At 44.8% G+C, this 17,844-nt stretch overlaps 1 protein-coding gene across 1 annotated transcript in view; it reads left to right on the top strand.

Annotated features, from left to right (window-relative positions):
- The window catches only part of NME7 (NME/NM23 family member 7), a 73,152-nt gene that overhangs the window by 52,840 nt on the left and 2,468 nt on the right, over window positions 1–17,844 (top strand). The window contains exon 10 of the mRNA XM_082278579.1: window positions 3,695–3,802. Coding sequence (XP_082134705.1) covers window positions 3,695–3,802 — 108 coding nt within the window. The remainder of the gene's footprint in view (window positions 1–3,694; window positions 3,803–17,844) is intronic.

Consider the following 17,844-nt stretch of genomic DNA (forward strand, 5'->3'; position numbering starts at 1 on the left):
AGCTGTAGCTGCTCTTAACTCCTCCATCATCCCACTCTCAACTCCTTTCAAAAAAATTCGGAAAATCATTGCACAAAATGCATACTCCAGCAACTAGACTCAGCTGAAAGCTTAGGAAAAAGGTTTAAGTGGGGCGTGGGAAAACCAACCCAAAGCCCACTATTTGTATCTTCTTCTTGTTGCAGATGAGGCTCTATAAATAAAATGATTGGTAAGCTTCCTGTCATGGACCAGAAGAGTGTATATTAATACTTGCTATGAGGAATAAGTTCTGTAGTGAACTCTCTTCTTCCCTGAAACATTCCCTAGATTTCCAGCCATACGTACACAAGGACACTACATATGAGCTGTACAGCTCTTCATATCGCCATCCTTTACAGAGGCCTTGTTCCTTCATGCTTCCCCAGTGGTGTAGTAAGAAAGCAGTAGAATAGTAAAACTTTGGAATTTACAATTATTGTACTTCTTCTGGCAATGTAAACATAAGCAGAGACTGTTTAATCCTGTTTGTTAACTAATGGCAAGAAAGGCTTGTTTGGATTCCTATTAATCAGGTGCTAACAGTGTAAGTTGAAGGATCTACTTTTGAGCATTTCTGACCCAGTGAAACCCCAGGCAGAACAGAATGTGTCCCTTTTGTGCAAGAGTTTCAGGAGGATGCTAGAATGTGTAGCAACCCGCACTGAAATTCTGAGGAAGAACAGGAGATTGCACAGTGCAACAGCAGAAGCTTTTGCCCATGTTAGTGACGGAGTGTGACTCCACAGGAAGAAACAGGAGGTCTTTTGTTATGAAGTTGTGAAGTAGAAATGAGAGATTAGAACAAATGGTAAGTCGGGAGACCATAGCTGCTCTTAAAAAACAAAAGAGGAGAGAAGAGAAGGGGGGAAAAAAAAAAAGAAAAGTGGGTTTGATGAGGAAGATGAGTCGAGGAAAATCTTGTGGAATTTTGATAAGAAGCAGCGTTTCTGGGACCTGTTGGAGGACAGAACAGTTTGAGCAAAAGAGTTTTTGATGGAGAGGAAATAAACAGAATATAAAATGCCAAGGTTTAGCTTTTTAGGCTTGAGCTGTTTCTAAATTGTTTCCACAGGTTTCATAGCCATGATAGTTTTTTCTAGTATTCCCAAACTTTCATTAAAATGCTTGAAAGCTCCAGTGCTGTTGTCAGGTTCCTGACAACTAGTTGTTACTGCAATCAACAGTTGCTTGAAGGAAAGCTTGATTAAAGTGTCACATAGCTGTAGTTAACTGGCATGTGACTTTTGTTTCTCCAGCAGACTTCCTTATCTCAAGCCTTTATTGAGGACCATGTAGAGGAGGGGTTTTTTCTCCTTGGGGCTTTTTTTTTTTTAAGTGAAGCTCTTGAACTTTCCTCTGAAGCAGAATTCGTTTGATGTTGAGTGTGTCTTAGTCAAATGTCCTTGACGTTCATATCAAAAGATGTTGTATAACCTGTGATGTACACAGTAACAATGAGGAACTGAAACTTCTCATACCATGTTTTGGGTTATACACACTTCAAGCATTAAAGCAGTTTGATTGTCTTCCAGGTGGGTAACAGATCATAATAATGGTTAATTGTTATGACAGGAAAATATCTAGGACTTGCTGAGCTATAAGAAGTTCTTGCCCTTAAAGTCCAAATGTCCAGTGAGACAATGACAAATGGGTGAAGCTGGAAAGTGGACGAAGGGTGTTGTTGTCAGATAATGCTCTTGTGAGGTCCTTTGGGACTAGCTTAAAACATTCACTGCCATTCCCAGAAGAGACTGTGCATCACGGACTGGTTCTCATTTGTACCTGTGCAAGGTTTTCCGGGTCAGCCAAGAGCTACTGATGAAGTCACTTCGAACCCATTTGACACTGAAAGTTAAGAAATGCATGGACAATCCAGTTTGATGACTCAGTTTTGGGAACAGTAACCTCCAGCTGTGACAAACACCAGGGAGTGGTGCAGTGAAACTCCACTGGCCACCTCCAAAGTGATTACACCCTAATGTACCCAGTGCCCGTTCAGAAAGGGGCTGATGAAAGGTCTGTTGGCAAGGAAAGAATTCTTTTCTTTGTTTAGTAGCTGTAGTGCAAGCTTGTCATCCACCTGTCCCCTCACAGGCACTCATGGGAGAACATCCAAAGGGTTTTAGGGAGGGAAAACTGGGTTAATTTCACTGTGCATGAGATAGGCTTGAAGAGCCTCCAGGGTGTTGGGAAGAGAGGCCAAGTGCATGAGTGGCATAGGAAAGGGGTTAAAAGACAACAGTGGAAGATGATAGTGCAGAGAAGTACAACAGGACTGCATTGTGGCTTGAAAGAAAGAGTATGGTGGAGGGGAGAGCTGATGAAGGCACTTCTCTGCTGTATGAGAGAAATACCACAGTAAAGATGTTGGGGAGGAATGTTATCTGAGGACCTGAGTGTCTGCTGTAGTAAAAACACCTCTGAGAGGCTGAGGTGGTATTTGGCATTGTAGACCAGAAGAGTATTGAAATGTTAATTTCAAAGAACAAAGGAAGATGTAGAGTCTGGATTGATCCTTAGAGGGGATCAAATGTTGGCACCAGTCACAGAGTCAAAGGAGAAGACTGAGAGGTTGTTCAGCAGCTGGACTTCACAAATGTCAGGTTCTGAAGCAAGTAGCTCAGTGTTAAGGGAAGCAATCTGCAAGGCAACACATTTGTGTCTGCTAAGGACAGCACATCCTGTGCTTGAGAGCTGCAAAGATCTTCACATGAACTATCTGTGTTAGTACAAGTGCCAGGAAGGTGCATCTGCAATATTAAGGGTCCTGTATGCTACCCAACATGGCTTGATTAGCCCAATTTCGAGCAGGTGTTCATAGTCTTGGTTATGTTTTTTTTCAGCAGTTGTCTATGTGGGTATTACAAGTTGGAATTTCTCTATGGAATCATAGAACAGTTTGGGTTGGAAGGGATCTGCAGAATCAACTACAATCTTCAGAATCCAACCCCTCCTGCCACAGCCAGGGACAACTTCCACTACACCAGCTTACTGAGAGCCCCATCTAAGCTAGTCTTGAGCACCTCCAAGGACTGGGCACCCACAGCTGCTCTGGGCAACCCATCCCAGTGTCTAACCACTCTCAAAGTGAAGAATTTCTTCCTAATATTTTTCTAAACCTGCTCTTGTTCAGTTTAAAGCCATTCACCCTTGTCCTATCACCACATGTTCTAGTAAGGTCACTCTCTAGCTGTCTTGTAGCTCTCTTTAGGTACCAGAAGGTTGCTCTAAGGTCTCCCTGGAGCCTTCTCTTGTCCAGGCTGAACAACCCCAACTCTCTCAGCCTGGCTTCATAGGAGAGGTGCTCCATTCATGGCCCTCCTCTGGACTTGCTCCAACAGGTCCGCACTCTTCTTATGTTGGGGGCCTCAGAGCTGGGTGCAACACTCTAGGTGGGGGTCTCACCAGAGTGGAGCAGGTGGGGAGAATCACCTCCCTTGTCCTGCTGGCCGTGCTGCTTTTGGCACATTGCTGGGTCATGTCAACCTTCTCATCCACCAACACCCCCAAGTCCTTCTCTTGAGGGCTGCTTTCAATCTGTGCTTTCTTTTATAGTGTACTACACATATTTTAATAGCATAATCTTACTTTGCTTTATGAGATTCTCTTGCATCCATGATACAAACAAACAGTGTAGTTCACAAAGGTCTTCTGGTTTGCTTGTGTTCAATAGGCACTAGCCCGTCACCTCCGACCTGGAACGCTGCGTGCTGTCTTTGGCAAGGACAAGATTCAGAATGCTGTTCACTGCACAGACCTGCCTGAAGATGGACTTTTAGAGGTAAGGCTTGCTAGACAAACATGTTCTCATATATCACAGGAAGCTGTCAAGTGAAATGCTTTTCTTGACACTGTTTTAAGCCAAGTATGTATTTTCTGTGTGGAGTAGCTGTGCTGTAGACCAGACTAGACACAAAAGGAGAGAGTTTATTAAGGGCATTTAACTCAGTTAATTCTCTGTAAAAAAATTCATCCATGCAGTTTTCTTGAATTAATCTAGTATAATGAAGTATTCGATGTAATGAAACTCAAGAGTCTTCTCTTTTTCTGAATGTGTCCTTGGGACTGAATATCAGCACTTAACAGTGCTTCTGCAGGGACATTTTCTTAGCCCTTTCTTGGATGACCACTATGACTCCTGATCTAGATTGTCTCTACAATGAGCTTGTTTGGAGCTTGGAATAATTACAGGCACTAGGGATTCAAATTCTCCAGATAAGGCCCAGGTATGTTTGTAGACTGTCATACTTACGTACATCAGTTGATATTTCCTGTGTTTTATATTAACTTACTAATTATTATCTGATTTTGGCTTTGTATGCTCTCATTAAAGTCCAATAAAATGAGAAAATGTTAAATTAAGGGAATTTGTAGAGACAGAAGTACTCACTATGAATACCAGAACAAGCTCATTCACTTAATTCTGTGCCACAAAACTAAGGTCCATAGCAGGGGATTGAAGTGATGTGTAATGTTGGATGGATCTCTGTGTCAATGGAGATGGTTTTCCAGTGCATGCACAGCTTGCATTTTACTGTCTATACATATTTGTAAGTGTTTTGCTGTCAGGCTATAGCAGAAACATGGAGCAGCAAGAGTTGTCCTACTTAGGTAATTATACATTGCCAAAATGGTGGTGTCGTAGGGGAGTGAGGAAGAGCTAACTGCATCACCATCTCCCTCCACGAAATAACCTGTGGGTTAAAGTGCTTTTGCTAGGAAATCACATCTGGTTTGCAGTGCGGACTAGTGAAATTCAACACGGAGAATGGCAACCAGTATAAACAAAGTTGCAGCTTTTTTGAGCGTTTTCAAGATGTCATTAAAAGTTGACAACTTTTAGTTTGTTCCCTTAGGGTTTAAACAAGCAAACACATTTTTCACCACATGCCTGAAGTTCCTCAGCCATGGCTTTCCAGTGGCAGCAGAGCAAAAGGCATAGGCTGTAAGGGAAAAGTTAAACAGGCAAGCACTCAAAGAACAGTTTAGTACTCCATCAGAATTTTCTCTCTCTCGTGTCCGCAGTCTGTCACATTACATTGATGCAAAGCGGATTTTGCCAGTTGTTTAAGTTGAGTTCAGAGCTACTCTAAGTGAGGCAAGAACTGCTGCTCCAAAACAAAAACTGAGGCTGGCATTCTTTCTTGAGGTCCCTATTACATGTGTTTGTCCTTTTAATCCTGCAGCTCAATCATAAGTGAAGTTCTTGATCTAGTATTACTCTCACTACACGCCTTGCAGTTCCTGTTGCAGTCTGATAATTTTAACAGTTGTTTCTTGATTGTACTTTTTTGGGAGAGGGAGCTAAGATCTTTTTTTACCGTAGGCATAATTGTATGTAGAATATGGCTCTTCATCAGTCTGTAGTTTCTTCTGTAACAGCCCAGGTTAAGCCAGCAGTCGCAAAAGACATCGCTCAATGTTCTTTAGTGAGTAAATAAAGCAGTGGATCCTTTGAATTGAGCGCAGTGGGTCTGTACAAAGAAAGCCTTGGTTGTATCTGTTGGTTGGTGTGTGGAGTATTTACACTGTTAGTGCTAGAGCAGCTTATTAGGTGTTCTTGCCACAGTCCTGACTGCTTCTGTGGCCGTGTATCCTGTGTGCACACAGGGTGTGTGCAGGGCCTGCAGTGCCCAAGGCATCCTGGAGGAAACATGGAGGGACTGCAGCTGCTGACACTTTGTGGATAGGAAGCCGAATAGGTTTGTTTGTGTGTTAATTGGTTTTGTAGCTTTTGAACTTCCAGAACCAAATGGAAATGGAGAGGGGAGATCCCTGGTTGACCAAGTATTCTATGACAGGCCTTGAATGCATAGTGTTTATGGAAGCACAACAGAAGTGTGTTTCTGTGTAGAAGGGAACACACTGGTGCTGTCCTAGAACTCGGGTATCTTTAGTGCCAGACACTGCTTATCTTAAGATTTCTCCACCCTTCTCTGCAGTTTTCATCACCCAGTTTCAGATCTAGCTGAAATTTGAAGAATTTGCAATGGCAGCTGCTGCCTCATTGTCCACAAATGGAGACTTCTTAGAGGAGATGAGATAGGTAATTGAAGATTAGATAAAATGCTTCCTGAATAGCCAAACTCTAGGTGAGACTGGTGTTTTGCACTTCATTGACTGTCTCTAGGAAGTGCAAGGTTATGACCTTTCTCCCAAAAATCGTGACCAAGGAGTACTTGGTGAAAGGAGACAGGACAACAGTGTCTTGGGAACAGCAAGGACTAATTAACTAAATAAGGGTCAGCTTGTGCACCTAGTTTAGAACACTGTATTTAAATAATGTAGTACAGCAGTTTTTCAGTGTTTTTCTCTTAGACCTCTTTTCCAGGGACCTGAAAAAAGGAAAGTTCACTTTTAATCTTAAATCCCCCTCAAACAAACAAACCAACCCCAAAAGCAAATAGGAGCACTTGCTCCCACCAGTATGACCCTTAACTCCTGTCTTTGTTCTGCTTCACATTTTAGGCTCTGACTAAAGTGTATCAGAATTAATGAATAACTAACTTTGGCTCAAGAGGGGAGGGGAGATGCAGTTGAGCCTTAAATGGGACTGGTCACAATAGAAAAATCTGTATGTTTTCAGTTGTAGAGCTGTAAGTGCTCTTTTTATTCCTAGTTTAGTGATACAGGAGGAGTGTGAATATTGCCCTGAAATCTCTTAGATGAGTTGTTTGACTTACTGGGTCAGGCACTTACTGTCATTCACTTAATATACTTGTGTGTCCTCTTATCAGTACAAAATATATTTTTACAAGTGACAATGGATAGACAAAAATAGCTCAGAACAGTCAGTTTTCTCAGCCTTGTCATCAGTTTCCCATTTTAATGAGGAGAGGGAAGAAAGGAGGAAGTAGAAAAGGGAGACTGATAGCGATGGAGTATTTGTGAGATGATGCAGTTTCATGATTGAAGGTTCAACCAGCAGCTGATGATGTGTAGGACATTCATTCAGAGCAGGGGGTTGCATTTGTTTCCCACATCCAAAGCAGGTAGAGCTCTACCTCTGGTCAAGTTTTTTTTGCTTTATATGAAGCAGGTCCTGTTTGGAGCAAGCAATTACAGTACTCACCTGCTTTCACGTTCCTTCTGAGTCAGGTAGAGCCAGGACTGGAACATGTATATTTTATATGCCAAGGAACTGCTCTGTTTAGCAGACGAGAGATGTGTCATGTACATGCAGTGAAAGATGATTCTGTTTCTCAACTCACCATCTTTGACCTGAGGAACATTTCTGATAAATATCTTGTTGAAATAGAAGCTTGCAAACCATTGGATCTGATGAATCATCATTCTCTAGACAAAACAAGTTTCCTTAAAACTGATCATTCCTGGAATTGTTTTTAATCAAAGTAGTGATACAAGGTATTGTGGCTACCAGACTTCACAGTTTATGTCCCTCTTTAAAGAGGTGAAGGCTAATTAAAAATCAGTCATAAAGGCCTTACATCACTGGAAGTACAGTGAGTAAAACTTCCCACAGGAGGTGGTGCTGTACACACACCTCAGTTCCCTGGGTCTCAAGTGGCTCAGTACCTTTCAGATTATGCAGGAAACCATGTAATTTAAAAACTGGTAACCTAGAACTGCAGTTGTAACAAAACCAGAATTTCTCGGGTTTGGCACACTCTGCCTGTAACTTGGTGCTCATACTGTGCCGTTCAAAGTTTTTGGTTTTGTTTTTTTGCGTGTGCGAGCAGTTCCATGGGGGCATTTGCAATGCAGGAAAACACTCCGGGGATGATAGAATGCACACATCTGGGGTAACCTGAAAGGTCTCTCCGTTGCAGTGCAGCCTGCTGAGCCTCCCACGCTGGCTTTGTGTTCCTGTGCCACGGCGTTGGGGCAGTCAGTCTGTCTCATGGGGTTTCCTTGCATCATTACCAAGTCCTTCATAGTCATCCATGTGTTTGTGTGTGTGTACCTAGACACAGAGGGAGAGGATGCTGCCCTCAGCGAAATATGCATGAAAAAGGATTTGCTGTGAGATGGATAAAACTTGAGTTCGGAGTGAAACAGCCTTCTCCTTGTTGCTGGGGGAGATGCTGTTATGAGGTGACTAATGCTTGGACAATATCGTGACAATTGCTGCGGGTGTGTGCTTACCTATGCCTTTGTGTGCCTGCCGGGCTAGGAGTGGAACTGCAGAGGGGGGTGATCTCTCAAGCCGCTTTCCGTGGGAGTGGGGGATGTGCCAGCTGCCTTCCCAATCCAGCCCCAGGGCACTGCGTGTGCCACGGCGTGGCTGCCGGGTGCCGTCAGGCTCCTCCTTGGGCACCCGCACCCTGGAGAGACGGGTCAGTTTTCAGTGTCGTGGGCAGCTTTCCAGCCAGGCAGGAGTGAGGACCTCCTCGAGTCTCGTTTGCTGGCCTTCTCCCTTGCCTCAGAGCTATTTGTGGCACTCACAGACATGAAAATAACCTATCAAAGGGGGATGACTTTGCTGTTATCAAAGAAGAGTGGGTTTCATCTGTCTTCTGAGAGAGCTGTCATGGTGGTTGGGTTTTCCCCCATCACTTCTTTGAATTTCAGCTGTGCAGTGGTGTTCAAGTGTAGGGCTGGGGACTGGCAGGCTGTGCAACGAGCTGCTGGAGGCTCTTTGTTCCTTTGCTCAGCCTTGCACCAGTGAGGCTGGCTTGCTGCTCGTAGGGCATTAAAGCAGACAAGTAATATCGCCTAGGGACGGATCGGCTATGGTCATCTGCTCACGCAGCTCTGGCACTGGAAGTTCAGCTGCTTGGATCCGGAGATGGGAGGTGATGTACAGTAAGTGGTGACAGGATGGTCCAGTTCAGCAGATGTGTTTTGTCCAGGCAGGTGCTGTGGACAATGAAAACCATGATTGTTTTCCTTAGACTTGGTGTAAACTGAATGCTCTGCTGAGTGTTAAGTGCTGTGCTGCTCCTAAGCTTTTGGTGCAGTGTGTATTCCACCTGCTAGAGGCCAGCTGTCCGTGGTCTGGCATTCCAGATAGTGCCAGGAGAAGCATGTCTTATGTCTCCTTTCCCTTTCCATTTATTCAGGGAGGCTGGGGGGAGGGTGGTATTTTAGCAAGCTGTTCAGAGTGGACCGGGGGGCACTCACCTTGGAGGGGGGGAACACAACACATGCTTCCCATAACCACTTCCTGTTACAGAAGTGCTCTGCTGGCTGCCAGCTTGCCCTTTCCTACCTGCTGCCTCCTTGGCTGCCCACTGCCATTGTCTGGACATGTGGGTGTGCTGCAAGGTGCTCGCTGTCATCCACCCTGGAAATGCTTCTGTACAGTAATGAGCTGATCCGTGGGTTGAGGTTAAAGTGCAACAGTTTAGGACAGAAGGCATCAGAAGGATGTAGGGCTGTTAAACTAGTCCTTTTTGGTGCACTGAGGTATAGTCCAAGCAATTTAATAAAGCATGTCAATGAGTAACTCTCAGAAGCGTCAATGTGCTTAGTGTGGAATTTGTGCATGTCACACTCGGAACAAAGGTCTCCTGCATTGCTCGTTACCGATTAACTTGTCTGCTATTATGCAAGCTGCCTCTGCCAGCCGAGAACTAACTCTCCCCATTCACGGGGCAGCCCAGCTTGTAAAACATTACACTGCAGAAGTGCATAGCATGGCAATGAACCTTTCACTGAGGGCATTAAAGCCGTCCGCATTTCTCTCAGGAGTCTTTAAAATATTTTAATAAAGAGGCCATTGTTTCACTCAGTCATACAGCAATTTGGCAATGAAGTCTTTTATTAGAGGCCCATACTGAGCTGCATAATCTGGGGTGAAATGCTTTTCACCGTTTCCAGTGAAAAGTAATAAAAATTGAATGGTTTGGGTGAGGTTTGCTTTAGCACTTTTCTTCCCCCAAGTTTTCATCCAAGGAGTAGCTATTTTTGTCTGTCAGTTGGAAATTTCAGTTTCTTCTGGTACAAGATGATTTCTAGAGAGGTTTATCAGATAATGGTTATTATGATTTAAGTGCTTCTCCATTTAAACTTTCTGAGACTTTTTATCCAACAGCTGTGGGAACAGGTTGGAAAGAATCTGGAGTGTAGGAAAACTTAATCTTGCTTGGTGGTGTTATTGCATATCAGAACATGTTAGCCAGCACTGGAATGCTGTCTTGCAATGTTTCCTGATCTATATATACTTGTACAGAGAATTAAATAATCCTTTTGCTTAGGCCTATCTGAAGGAAACTGAGAATTAAAAATAGCAGTAATAGGTGGATGGATAGTGAAGATGTTGGTGATTTCTCTTTTAAAAACTACTGTATTATTAAGTCACTTGGCAGCCTCATTTTGAGCATAGGTTGTATAATTATTATACTTGTGGGCTAGACAGGCAAACTAAACCAGGAACTTGTTTAAACAGAGTTGTGAAATAGCTCACCTCTTTTGCTTCCACTTCTGGGTAAAATCCGAGGTCTGGTTACCCCTTGTTCTGCCAAGTCTGAGGTTTATAAGTGCCAGAGAGAAGAAGTTAATGAGTGTGAACCAAGCAGCTGCCAAAGCTCTTTAAGTTTCACCTGATCCTGAAGGTAACCTGTGTGATAAACAGGGCTTGGCTTTTGGCACGTGTTTGTGTTGTGCTGAGCAAAGTAATTTTGTGGAGGGGAGGTCAAGGTGGAGGGAAGGCATGACACTTCTTGATAACTCATCTGAGGCCCAGTTTGTGTCTTTGAGGCCACTGCCTTCTTTCTTTCCCTCAGCACGTTCTCGTTTTGAACCAAAAAGCCCAGGTCCTCTTTGCATTTCTCTTCTTCCTCCAGCTGAAGCAGAACGTTGGGCTGCTACTCAGCTGCACCATGGGCAAACTACAGCAAAGAAGACAAAAAAGCTCAGGGGAACAGCTTATACAGCAAGAGCAGTAAGGGCATGCTGTAGTTGCACAGCCACATAGAAGCTCAGAATATCCTTCATTTCTGGAGCAGGGGGCCCTGCACCTTATTTGGGGAGATAAGAGAAACACTATTGTGTTCTGTAACACACATGCTGTGAGATGCACATAAATTTTTATGTGATTTCCTATTATTGACCTCAGCCAGTTGCACCTCCCACCTCTCTCAGAGATCAAATATACAAATTATTAGCTCTACTGGTGCTTCCTGTGTAGGGTTTATCCCTTCCCTTCTCAGTGCAGCTTCCTTCACTAATTACCAGAAGTAATGAAGAGCGGAATTTAAGTCAGCTGTTTTCATATATGTGTTGAAATATATGTGGAACATTGGGAGGAAAAACCCAAAGTGAAACGTGTTAATATGGATGGAAAACTGTGAATAAGGTTTCCTGTCTGTCATAGACGCTAATACCATGGGATTTATTGAGCTTAGGGTTTGTCAAGCTCTAGAAACTACTTCTTCTTTCGTAATTAATAATAGCTAACAATTCACAACGTAGTATCATGCCACTACTGGTTTTGTGCTGTCACAGTGCTGAGGGCTTAGACCCTGGCAGTGTTGATCCTGTGCTAGCAGCTGTGCAAACCCAGAACAGGATGGCAGTGGTCACCTGAAAGGATGTTAGTTGTAGTCTAGGGCTCCTTGGAGTCACCCAGCATCTCCTGGTTTCAGTAAGAGCTGCATTCTTCCTCTTCGTCTTTAACCTCTAAGTACACTGGCACATAGGCAGGAATGATGCATCCACAGCGATTCCTGAGACACACTGATACATGTCAGCAAGCCTCTGAGCAAGAGGCAATTCTCTGAAGCATTCAGAGTTGCTGAGCGGGCAAGTTTCCTTCCACATTGGTGCCAGTTACTGCTGTTCTGCTAGGGAGAGACAGTGTGCCAAGACTATCCAGCCACAAACCAGGAACTGTGGACTTCCTCAGGTAGCTGCCCTAGTCCAGCCATTGAATAGTAACTTGATCACTGAGGTGTCGAGTCTTGCCATGGCAGTGCATGCATGGTTTGGCATTCAGCAGCAGCATTGAAATCACTGAAAGCTGATGAGACTCACACTCTTGGGCTTTTCATACTGACCCATTGCACAGGTGAATGGAGCTTTCTAGATTCAGTGACATGTCTCAGGAGGTACTTGGAGCTCTATGCTTGGGGAATTTATGCCATTGGTTTGGTGGGATGTTCCCTGTCAGCACAGCGAGCCACAGTCAGCGCAGGGGCTTGTGGTGGTGCATGCAATGCCCTGCTGGTGGTGCCTTTGATTAGTAGTTTCTTTCAGGATATTTTGTTACTATCTCATCTTCGTGATTTTAACACTGTTGCCATGTGTAGCCTACTGGGTCCCCCTGGACAAATAATGATCTGCTGAGCATCACGGTTGCTCAGGAATGGCTTTAAGTGTTGGCTACCTTCTACTTTATTTATTTGTTTGCTGCTTCCATCCTCACTTGAATCTGTGATGTGGTTGGAAAACTTGTTCTTGTCTCTGTGTGATCACTGTCTTCTCTCTTGGCCATAACCTGGTAGCTTGTGAGCACCAGGACTGTCAGTGCTCCATGAGCAGGCTGGAGAGCCTTTGCTCAGAATTGGCAGTGCCTGTGGCTTGTATGAACACATCCAAACCTGGCTTTACTTAGGTACTGCAGGTACAAGCAGCAGGGGCCCTTTCCAGTGTTTTTATCCAGTGCTTGGGATGTGTTTGCCGCTGGCACTGACACGTGTGGTACACTTATAGGGTCTTGTCTCGCCTCAGCTCACTGCTCCAAGGGCATCCTACAAGACATCCACAGCAACTCCTGATTGTGAGGCAGGCAAGCAAGTGTCCCTCAAGATAAGCATGAAGTGCAGAGGCAGAGATCCTGATCACTCAGTGAGCGGTTTGGGATCCTTAGGAAAGCAGTACTTGCTGTCATGTTTTAGTTTGTCACATCTGATGGGAGATGGGATCTTACACTTTTTTCATTCCAGTGGCTCTACCAGGCCAGTGATGTGTTCTGATGGTGCTCAAAGATGTTACTAAATCAGAAGTAGAACTCCAGGCGGGAGAGTCCTGGACTAAAATGTTCAGCTCCAGCTACAGAGCAGTTGGCTTATGATGGGGGCTGATAAGATTCAATGAACCTGTACCTTCTTGTTAAATCTTCAAGTATCTGTACTTCAGAAATCAGTGATCTGAGTCAGTTATGTATGATATAAAAATAATACCTTGTTATTTTAAAGTGGTTTTGGAGTTCACTTATTTTTCTTAGAGTAAATACCATAAAACTCACTTTCTTGTTATTTGTGATTGTGGTATAATGAACTACTGTCTTGTCCTCTCATTTCCATCCTGTTTGGAATTCAGATTTTTCTAATATTTTAGTTTATGGTACAGTTTCCAAATAGCTCCCCTTGCACTTCTCTTCCACTGTGTTTTCAGAGTTGAACATAACCATACAGTTTTTGAGTGACTGTGCTAACAGCACACAGCATAAAAGCACAATGTGCTCTTTGTTATCCTGTAGTGTTTATGTCATAAAACCTTCCATTGCAAAGTTGGGGTTTTTTGGTGCATTGGGGTTTTTGTCCCAGCTCTACTTAAGAAATTAACTTTGATAGTTGAAGTGCATGTGTACAAATTGTTCTGTCTTGGGCAGCCTGGCTAGCTTTATTTCTTACATTGTGTGACATTTGGGAGAGAGGCAGGAGTGATGAACCTGCCCTTTTTTTTTCAACAAACCCTCTTCAGGTTTGTGTAGGAAAATAATTTTTTATTTTCAGAATACATACAACAGTGAGTAAGTAGACTGTTTTCTTTGACCATCAGTTTTCTTTCTGGAGTGCTTATGGCTGAAAGGATGGTATGAACCCATGGGGGTTTCAGTGTGTTAATCTAATGATGTAGTCATGTGAATCAGCTGAGTGAACTGTAGCTGAGGTGTGGTTTTGGTGCTAGGTGTTAGCAAGTGTGCTTGCTAACAGCATCGGCAAGTTCATGCAGATATACAAACCAATGTTAATGGGCAGAAAAAGTTTTTTGTTTCCTGCTTGTGATCTCAAACTGAGATAACATGTAAAAATTTATCAGACCTAAATCTTTAGGGAGAGTGTACTGATGCTGAAATGTAGGGTCAGCAAAGACTCTGGATCACGTGCCTGGATGCCTACACTGACCAAGGAGATACAGCGTTATGGTGGTTTTGGGGAGAGGGTGCTGATGAGTGTCTGTCTAGCTGCGTGGAAGGCACCAAGATTCCTGACAGGTTCTAAATGAATACAGGGATGAAAAAAAGCTTCCATCTCCCAGCTGCCAGTTTTGGTTCTGCAGAGGAAGGACTGAAATTGCTGTCACCTTTCTCGTGATGGATGAGAAGTGAATTTGTGGTGAACTCAGCCCTTTTCTTGCTCACGTGTCACCCTGTCAGCCCCCTGGCTTCTGCCATGAAGGAGACTAACAGGGTCTCTGTTAAAAACTGTCAGCCCAGGGGAACTGGGGGGGTGGACTGTGGATGTTGAGGTACCCTTTCAGATCCAGGGTTTCTTTGAGGGGACTCTAGGTCTCAGCAGGGCTCGGGGGCTCTGGGTCTCAGCAGGGCTCGGGAGGGAGTGCGTCGGGAGCGCTGTGCTGTTCTTTGGTTTCCTTTGTGTTCCGGCTAGCAGGAAAAGGTTCTGTTGGTTTTTCTTGTTCCTTTTCCCTTCCCTCTCCCTTGCCTCACTGCCTCCCTTCCCTCCTCGCTGGTCCAGCGGGCCCACAGGGTGGCCCTGGCTGGTCTGAGCCCATGTCTCTGTTCCCTCTCTGGGAATTGGTTGTATTTTGAGGGGTTTTTTTTATCCTGTTCTACCCTATTTTGTTTGTGTGTTAATAACTGTTTTTTTCCACTTTCACTTGCTGTGACCCACTTGTCTTATTGGTGGAGGAAAAGGGGGGGAAAAAAGGCCCTTTTCCCTTCAGAGGAGACACTCATTCCGCAGTGTTTCCTCCCGAAGTTTGGTCTCCAAAACTGAGACAAGGCTGTAGTTCTACCTGTGTGGAGTGCTGCTACAGCCCAAGGTGTGCCTGGGTCTGGCCTGTAGACAAAAGCTCTGACTCCAAAGCTTCTCAGCAGGCGCCTCTCATCAGCACTGTGTTATTTTCTGGACAGAAGGAGAGTTGAATTGTAAGTGCCTGTAATTCTTACACTTGGAATCTTCAGCACACTTTGTGCCTGTGCAGAGTCCTGTGTTAAGACCCAGATCCTTTGCTCTCCTTAGAAAATTGGCTGTCTCACTTGATTTGCTTCCCTTTTGCCTGGCCTTTCCATGCACTTAGGGCACACATTGTTCAGATGATACTTGCTTGTGGTCAGCCAGGGCATTAGACTGGATTTTTTTATTGCTTGCAGTATTAGCTCCTGAAACTGTGGTAACGCATGGAAGTGCTCAGAGAGAGCAGCCAACTTCATTTACATGAGTTTTGCTGGGAGCGTGTGTGACTGAAACAAAACTTCATGGAACTGAAGCAGCTCTCAGCTCCTCCTCAGTGAAGCAGTTTATAGGGTCAGAGCCAGAAGGTCATGGTTATTCACCCATTGTTACTTCCTGAGCATTATTGTTATTTGTCCCTGAATGGGAGCTAGAGAGGGCATAGCTTGCATGCTGCAAAGCAGGTAGATAGTTCCTGGGGTCTGCAAGGGGAGTACTGATGTTAAATTTGATCCTGTCTCATCCCTGGGAAGCAGTGAGCACACCTGAGTGTTAGCATCATTGGAAAGGCATTTGGGTGGCATCTGTGAAATGTGCTTGGTTGGTTTCAGATCAGCTTCTGGTGTGGATTTGTGCTTTGTCACCCTTGGACCCTGTAAAGATCAGAAGTGTGCTTAGCTCAGAGAGGCTGACCTTGCCCTTGGTCAAATGTGAGGCTTGTTCAGATGTTTTGTATTGGCAAAGCTCCCCTTTCTGTGGTTTGGACTGTGCTCAGTCCTCGGGAAAGAGAGGAACTTTATTTCCTAAAATACAGGGTATTTTGGAGTATCTAACCCCCATCTGGATGCTTGATGCAAGTTATCACCAGTTCCTGGATCCCCTTGGAAAATGACCTGGTGCTTGTAGAATGAGGGTTCTTCAAGCTGTCTCCAGCTGGGACCTCATAAGATGGGGGCACCCCAGATCTCTTGGTAGTGCTGAAGTCTTGGTTCTTCTGAAGTCTTGATTCTTCTCATAACACCATACATGTGGTCATGTGCGTGGGCCAAGTGCTCATGGTTCTTGTCCAGCAGTGCCATGCTCCCAAGGGTGAGGTTCTTGGAGAGTAGGATCCTTCCTGTGTACCACAGACACACCAGCTCTTAACTGGTTTTACTGGGAGCTGGGTGGCAGCTGACCCACATAGAGATAATTACACATAAAGAGAACATACCAGCACCTGGTTTTGTGCAGTATGTGAAATGTAGTGTTGCTTGTTCTGATGTCTGAGCCTTGCCAGTACAGCCTGTGTGGATCTTGAACAATCCAATAAAAGCTGATTGAGGAGGAAGAGGTTTTCCACAGGTTGTAAGTAAAGGGAGGTTGTTCAGCCCAGCCGGGGAAAATTGGTTGCACAAAATCAAGAGGCCTTTGGGGACTAAAATAGCACTAATTCTTCTGTTGCTAGTGGCAAGTGAGCAGGCATTGGGTAAGGCCAGTATCCACCTGTGTCAGTGTGTGCTGCAGGGGTGGATCAGTACTTAAATCCCAGAGGAGCCACGAAGCTCCAGCTGAGGCAGCCCAGGCAGGGGTGGGAGTTGACTCAGCTCTATTAAACCTGGAAACGGGGCCTGTGTTGGCAGCAGTTGTATCAGCACCCCAGGCTGAGGCTGGACACCGAGTTATTACCTAGGAAGCAGCAGATTCCACTGCACTTGGCCTTTTTCTTTGCTTTTGGCACAGCTCCCTACCCATGCTGAGGGTTGTGCCTGGCCCATGCTGGACAGCTGCCCTTGGCCAAGCTGGGAGCAGAAATCCAGAAGTGCCAATGCTCAGGGCTGTAAAAGCAGTAGCTGGTGTGTGTTAGTGCAGGTGTTTGTGCAAACACAGCCTTAAAGGCTTGTGTTGTTAAATATATGTATATGTCTCTCTCTTTGCTTTTTATTTTACTAGTGCTTTTGTGTGTCTCTCTTGTGGAATGCAGGTGTTCCATATAACAAGGAGGGAGATAAAATTCACTTTAATGGCTACAATTATACTTAACTATGCTGAGTCAATCTGGCAGAAAGAACAACATGTTCAGACTGGCAGTTTATAATGTAATGTCCTATTAAGCAGTGAGGAAAGCGCTGCCTTCCTGAGCCAAGTGGCTAGAGCACAGATTAAAAGAAAGAATCTTGAAGGCAATGCATGTTTTAATTTGAGTTGATGAGATGTCACATCTTGATGCCGCTGCCCTGCCCGTAGTCCCTCTGCCCCCGGGGCTGTTGAGCAGCCCCAGCCCAGCGAGGCTGTGTCAGGGCCACTTGTGAAAGGTCATTTTGGTGTCAAGGCTGTTGTGTACCCAAAGCACTGGTGCCACTGGGAGAGCAGGGTGCCCAGCCAAGAGTCTACACCTGATTGGGGTGGGGTGGGGTGAGGCTTTTTGGACTTTGGATGTTTGGGAATTTTTTTAACCATCCTGCAGTCTTCTAGTGCTGTATCTCTAGTAGGTGTGACAAATTACAGCAGCATTTCTAATGGAAGAAGGGGGTGTGTCTGACCAGGTGCATTGTGGAGTGTTTCTTTTGGGGGCATGGAGGGTGTGGTCCTTTGGGAGCAGAGTTGTCCTGAAGCCTGGGATCAGCTGGGTCTTTTCAGTGGGCAGCTGCAGGGCATGTGGCTGGGATAGCTACTGCCCTTCCTGCCTGGTTAATTAGTGATCTGAGCAGCCATACTGCTTTCACTGATGTGGGACCAGAAAGTGATTGGGGCGGGGATGTTGGGTAAAGGATTTGCCTAATTTCATATGCAATTCTTAAGA

This window comes from Coloeus monedula, assembly GCF_965178545.1.
Source record: "Coloeus monedula genome assembly, chromosome: 3".
Taxonomy (NCBI): Eukaryota; Metazoa; Chordata; class Aves; order Passeriformes; family Corvidae; genus Coloeus; species Coloeus monedula.